Source organism: Aspergillus bombycis (genome assembly GCF_001792695.1).
Source record: "Aspergillus bombycis strain NRRL26010 chromosome Unknown contig00217, whole genome shotgun sequence".
Lineage (NCBI taxonomy): Eukaryota > Fungi > Ascomycota > Eurotiomycetes > Eurotiales > Aspergillaceae > Aspergillus > Aspergillus bombycis.
In genome coordinates, this window is record NW_019170219.1 from 1 (window position 1) to 6587 (window position 6587).

The 6587-nt window shown below is 50.4% G+C and overlaps 3 protein-coding genes across 3 annotated transcripts; all 3 read right to left on the bottom strand.

Annotated features, from left to right (window-relative positions):
• Positions 1-731: 731 nt before the first annotated feature.
• On the bottom strand, positions 732-2595 carry ABOM_012068 (glycosyltransferase domain-containing protein; the record flags this gene model as incomplete). Its single annotated transcript, XM_022539196.1, has 2 exons — positions 732-2351; positions 2410-2595. 2 exons carry the CDS (start codon positions 2593-2595, stop codon positions 732-734), a joined length of 1806 nt encoding a protein of 601 aa, XP_022383065.1.
• A 767-nt stretch (positions 2596-3362) lies between these two features.
• ABOM_012069 (uncharacterized protein) lies at positions 3363-4394 on the bottom strand (the record flags this gene model as incomplete). Its single annotated transcript, XM_022539197.1, has 1 exon — positions 3363-4394. The coding sequence occupies one exon, from the start codon at positions 4392-4394 to the stop codon at positions 3363-3365; it is 1032 nt and encodes a 343-aa protein (XP_022383066.1).
• Positions 4395-5007: 613 nt separating this feature from the next.
• ABOM_012070 (slipin family protein) lies at positions 5008-6265 on the bottom strand (the record flags this gene model as incomplete). The annotated part of the gene is made up of 5 exons (XM_022539198.1): positions 5008-5244; positions 5300-5532; positions 5604-5791; positions 5851-5968; positions 6079-6265. The coding sequence occupies 5 exons, from the start codon at positions 6263-6265 to the stop codon at positions 5008-5010; spliced, it is 963 nt and encodes a 320-aa protein (XP_022383064.1).
• Positions 6266-6587: the final 322 nt, after the last annotated feature.

Below are 6587 nucleotides of genomic sequence, written 5' to 3' on the forward strand. Positions count from 1 at the left end.
GCGGAGGGGGAGGCTGTTAATGGGAATGGGGAGGGGATGGATGTTGATGTTAATGGGGAGGGGGCCGCCGAGGGGGACGGCGAATTGGGGGAGGAGGATTATGGAGCGCTTGCGCTGTTGGATACTGTTATTGAAGAGAGGGAGGAGCGGTTTAGCGATGAGGATGTGGTGGCTATTCTGGGTATTATTCGGGGGACGTTGGGGAGGGGGCAGGGGATGAATGGGGCAGGGTAGGTTGGTTGTTTTTATATTCATTTTTATTCCCTTCTTTGCCGGGTAGGGTTGGATGTAGGTTTATTTACTTGGACTTTTTCTTTTTCTTTTGTTGCTTTGGTTTATGAAAATGATATCCATTGGTTTTTTGGTGTTTATGTGGGAGATAGTATAATGTTGTAGGTATCTTGGGGTATCTCTTGGATACTTGTAGGAAATAAATATCGTACAAGAATGTCAATAGGCCATTTTTGAAGGAAATGAGATCCGTCGTGTCGATAACGCACGGTTAAACCTATTTGGGAGCCGATTATCGTATGTATATAGATGTCAAAACATGGTCGATGGCTCGCGCTGCATTGGCAGCCAGATCAGAAAATATGTGCAGGATAATGAAAATGGGGATGTAGTGTTTGATGGAGCAACGAGGGGTGTGGTCGTTCGCTTTCAGATTTGGGCGCAGGGAACCTGGCGATTGTAGCGCAGCGGGCATAATTCAAGCAAATAATGAAGTGCAATCACTCTTCTTTGCCCTTGATCAACTGGCCAAACTGGTTATAAACCGGCTCATCAGAGTCTCCGGCCTCTTTCCTCCACTTGCCGAAGCCATCGTTGAACAGGTCCCGTTCATAGCCCACGCAAACTTCGCTGTAATCGATCCACTCGCCTTTCTCGGTCCAAATACCGCCCTTACCGCCTCGCAGATCCCACCACTCTTGGCCTCCTAGTAAGGCCGACTGCGCAACTTCGAACCCGCTCGGGGAGCGCAAATACTTGCGGAGAAGAGCTCGTGCCCAGGGGTGATACCACATCTTGGACCACCATGTATCTCGCAGCTTTGGGTCTCCATCCAGGCGAACCAGGGCAGGGACCGTGGCCGAGTGGATATTGGTCAGCAGGGGGAGATTGTGCCATGAACGGTGTTGAGGGTTTGGGAGGGCGTCCAGCGTAGTATTGTAAGGGGGGTTGAGAGGTTCATCTTTGCCAACCTTGGGCTGGGTAAATGGATTGCTGACTTGCTCGGATTTGAGATCCTCGGGAAGTAACAGGCGCCTCTCCCGTGGGACGCCATGCTGCATCTGGACGGTAGATGTCCTGGAGACATTGTTGTACTGTAGCCATTCCACGTCGTTCTTGGAATTCCACATGTTAAAGAAAAGCCGGGATTCATAGTCAACACCAATACCGTACTCGTACCGGTGGCCGGTCTCCAGGCGCGGGTGCAGTCCTGTGAGGTTCGAGGCTTCGGAAATGCCGATTTGTGTATACATCCATTCCATAAATGGGCTAGAGGTTCTGCGTCTTTCCAGTTCCCGTACGTACTCTTGTCGTCCGAATAATTGGGTCAGAGCGACATAGTCCCCTTGCACATTGCGGTTGTGTTCAACGAAGCGCAGTATCTCGGCATAAATTGCCTTTAGATCTGCGACTTGGCCGATCACTACGCCTGGCTTGATCCACCGCGGTCGAGTAAGGGTGCCGTCCGGGTAGCGGTCAGTCTTCCACCCATAAATGTCTGGGGGGAGGCTGGACTCCGGTGCTGCAACACACCCTGCATCACGAGAGAGGCCAGGGCAGCACTCCTTGCTAGCACTAAATAGGACTCTCTGTGTATACTTTTGCACTGTCTCCGGAGGGCTTTGTTCAAAAGCCTTTTCAACCATCACAAGGCCGTACTTTTGTTCCAGCTTCGCGTTATTCTCCTTCAGAAGCTTTTGGAATCGTTGGATCAACACATCTGGGGGTAATTGGAAAAAGAAGTCTGTCCCATCGGCGATGAGGGCGAAGTCATTGTCTTGCACGTGCCGTGTTTTGTCCAGGAACTCATATATGCCGCTGATCCGGTCCTTCATAACATCATATTCTTTAGCTCCATCGGGGAGTTTTTTTCCATAGTTAATCAGCGTTGGTGGCGGATAGTTCAGAATCATGGCGGAAGTCAACATGCGACAAAGGGCGGGGGATTTGCTCTTTGCGGGAATGACGAGGTGGAATGAGGGGTTATTTTTCTGGAGGTTGCTTGGAAGCGTATCATTTCTGGTGAGGGCAGGTCTTCCTGTATGAACGATTTGTAGGTCTTCGGGACGATCTTGAGATGAACGATATGATGGATATTTTAACCAGTAATTGACGGCTGGCTACAGGAAGAATAGTGGTTAGTCTGTATGCTGAGGTATACAAGTTGCGATGGCTCACCTCAGTGGGAGAATGCGACAGAAGGAAAATAAAGAGCAGGAATGCTGTCGCTGTGAGGAACAGAGTTCTCGTCGGTCGAGCCCTCGGTCGAAAATGGTAAAGCTGCTGTAGGTAGGTTGTTATCGAAGATCGCGCCGAATGATATCGGTCGGCCCAGGAGCCATTGGGAACCCCCAGAGTAGCCATTCTAAGGGCGCGTGAAGTATGTGTTGAGCCTTGGGTGGATATAAAGTCCTTGAGGACAGGAAGTCCCGAAGACGTCAGTCCTCCTGATCGTACGAGACTTGAGTTCAGCGTTCAGTGAACGTGGTTGGAGATCACCGGAAGATAAGCATTCCTGTAGTAGGACATCTAATTATCAAAGTGATAGGGGCTCAATGACAACCGCCAGACGCCATGTCGGGTCGGCGCATAAAAGCATGCAGTCGAGGATGATGACGACAGAATGGTGAATAGGAACCAGGAAATTATAGCGGGCGTTGCAGCCGCCAAAACTCAAGATGACAGACTGTCAACTGAAGAAGAGAAAGTGGATTAAAGTTGTATGACCTGAAGTTTAAAAAAAGCGTACGTTGCAACAGGCGATGAATTGCGACGAGATTGGGGGTGATTTACGTAGACGGTGGGGACCCTTGCACATTTTCCGTGTGCGACAGGAGATTGTTTGTCTCCCCCACGGCTCTTGACTGAATTCTGGCCCGCAATGTTCATTCAGCTGAACAGGATAAACCTACGGGACTTGCAATAATCAATTCGCCGAGAATAACAGCTGACAACGAAGCCTTACACCCGGCGGTTCAGATCGTAACTCCCTATCGGCCGCGTCATCGACATATCTCGATCCCCGGTCTTGGCCGTTTCACATATGTGAAGGCATTATTACAGATATCTCGGGCACAGACATGAAACGTTGCTAGTCTATTACTATACACCCATCCAAAATAGGCAACATATCATTCAAGGTAAATCTCCTCCCGTAGTCGCTGCAGATTTTTGAAGATACCACCTCCGGGCCCTTCACTTTCCTGGCGCTTATGGCCAACTGGTGGCCTACCCTGTTGCTGAGATGAGTTGATTTTACCCTGGTTCTCCAGCGTCCGCCGCCGATCATCGATCATCTTCGCCAAACTATCCACAAATCTAGTCCGCGCTTTCTCTTCCGCGGTTCCTTTCCACATGGTTGCCAGTACTCGTAGAGCCTCAACCCGCCTTGTAGCAGCCTCCAATCCTTCGTCCCCTCCACCATTGCTATCGAGAAGCTCCGTCACCTCGGTGCGCAGCTTCTTCGCAACCTCCTGGCCCTTCTCCTCTTGGCTCTGAGCCTCTGAGCCTGGTTCTGGAGCTGACACAGAAATAAAAGACGACGTCAAGGAAGTCTCAGACGGCGGTAGCGGCCATTCCATGGAATCTCCAAAAGTCTGAACAACTTCTTCCAGGCGGGCTCGTACTTGGTTCAGGGTTCGTAGCTTCGTGATAAATTCGGGATCCTGGACAGTCGCCTCTCCATTGGCCGCTGCCTGCATCTCTTCTCCGTCGTCTTCTGATCCCGGATTGCCCTCCTGGTTGGATTCTACCGTATCCGGAACGAACCTCGCAATATCATCTCGTAATGCTTCCGTCAGGGTCTCGGACAGCCCGATTGCTTCGCCGCGCAGCACTTCAACTTCGTAGGCGAGGCGATTGCCACTGCGTAAAATTTCATCAGTCAGTTGAGTTAGATTATTGGAGAGTCGAACGTTCTGCGCGTTTATCTGCGTAAGGATCGACTGCACTTGGGTCGATAGCTCGGCGAGGGAAACGGCCGTCGAGCCCCGAGGGGTATAGGATTGCGGTGACGCCAGCGTCAGCGGAGGAAGGACATCATTCAGGAATTCGGCGGGGTCAAAGGATGGGTCGGTGAAATCGGGCGTAATGTCGAACGAAGGTCGTGAGATGGGTGTTCGGGCAGCTGCGCGAGCTGGTCCGGGATTCTGTGATGGAGCCATTTATTCGGGTAAGGAGTGCCTGTGCGGAGACATTGAGGGGCAGGATTGCCCTAGGAAGCGCTATAGCATGAGCTAGTTCAAGGATGTCGGTCTTCAAGCTGCATTAATGACGGTTTGTGGCTATTATATACTACTAGTAGTAGTACAAGACAATGGGAGCGGTAGCCTGTTGTCCAAACCTCCGGCAATGCGACGCCCACTGCGCCCCACGAAATGGATTCACCGCCTTGGACTGCTCTGTCGTCCCATTGCTTACATTCAATGTGGAAAAATGAGGCCAGAAATCATTATATTATTTCTTCAATTACATCAAGAACTCGACGATGGCCAAGCTCAAAGAGAGAGATTTCAATTATTGACAATGAATAGTAAACCATATCTGATGAATCACACAAGCAAGCTCAATCTTCACCCAAGCAAAGACAGGGAAGAGGATGGGTATCGTCAGTCCATTCGAACAAAAAAAAGATTAGGATGTATAGAAAGCCACGAAACTGTCTGCGAAAGGCCTCATCATTATAAAACACGCAGTTGAAAATATTCAATCGAAATTACCGTATGTCGTTCCAAATCAGTCATCTCGTATTCTTTGGAATTCGGGAGGGTTCGTTCTTCAAATATCCTCGACCACCCGTGCATTCATAGCGCGCTGAAAACCGTCATCTACATTGCCTGTTCCATAACGGCTGGGTCCCTCTCCCGCATTGTCGGCAGCGGCAAGTTGTTGTTGCACCGATTGGTTCATGGCGGGCAAGAATATGACTTTGCTGTTTGCTGTCTTAGCCATCGCTTGCATCGCCTCGAGGTACCGGATTTGCATAGCGGGAGCAGAGGAAAGAATATCAGCGGCCTAGAGGAGAAGGTTAGATCTTACTCGCCGATTTATACACAAATAAAAGACATACCTGACGCATCAACTTGGCCGATTCAACTTCGGCGCGAGCGGCAATGACCTTACTCTCACCAATTCGCTTAGACTGAGCCGCCATCGAAAGCGAGTCCTGCAAATCATCACTGAAAATAATATCCTTGATGAGCATGGACTCGACCTGCACACCCCATCCAGCTGCTACGTCTTCGATGATCTCCGAGGTGGACTGGGCGATCTCCTCACGGCGCTCAATCACATCTTGCAGGACTCTCGCTCCGATGACATGGCGCAAAGTGGTCTGAGTGCGCTCCACAAGCGCTGTCGGACATTGCTGATACCGAAGGCGGCTTTGTGGGGCGAGATGATTTGGTAGTAGATGACAGATGTCAGGTTCAAAGTAACATTGTCCTTGGTCATACAGACCTGACGAGGCACCTCGACGATCTGGATCTTCACATCGACTGCGGTTAAGTGCTCACTCAGGGGGTTCACTTTAACAAGACCAGGGTCGACTGCACGTTCAAAGCTGGAGACTACGTTAGTACAATTATCTTTCTTCACGCTTCCATTCAGGTGCTCACGAACCGTCCAAACTTCGACACGAGACCAACTTCACCTTGGGCCACAGGCTTATAGGGGTTCGGGCAGCAGACGCAGCAGGGGATAGCACCGAGGAATCCAATGAATTCTCCAAGTCCATGAACTACATAGGAGATTAGCCGTCGCAAGACCAAAGTTACTGGGAACACACTTCAAATGAAGTAGGTTGCGATGGGAATATGGTGGAAAGGAAAAAAAAGCATAGAAACTTACTGAGGCCTGCATACCACCCATGAGCCTCTGCGTTCTCAGCATCGTGATCAAGCTTCTGCGCATACTTCGGCTGCAGATCGGCCAAGCGCGCGGGTTGGACACTGACAAGACCGGAGTGTCCACGGTCTTGGTGGCTACCGGGCTGAGCGGGCGCCTTGCCGTTTACTACTGAATCTTCGGCAGACATGTTGAATATGGTTCAGAAAGTGGAGAAAATAACAGTGGAAGGTTGCGGGCCAGAACAGAGTAGATTTCTTTAAAATACTCGGACGTAAATAAGTTCCGATAGGCTGGTCGATGATACGAGGTCTCAGAGAAGAAGAGAGCTGGGATATATACCGTAGCAATGTCGGAGATGAAGGGAAGGCGAACGGATTAAATAACAAATTGATTTGGGATGTTACTTCTCCCTATGCATGAGCTAACGAAGTGTTGACCTAAGGCAGCTTCTCCGCTTCTGAATGGGTCCGGGTGGGTACCGGGCAGTGGTGGGCCCATCACCCTGTTTT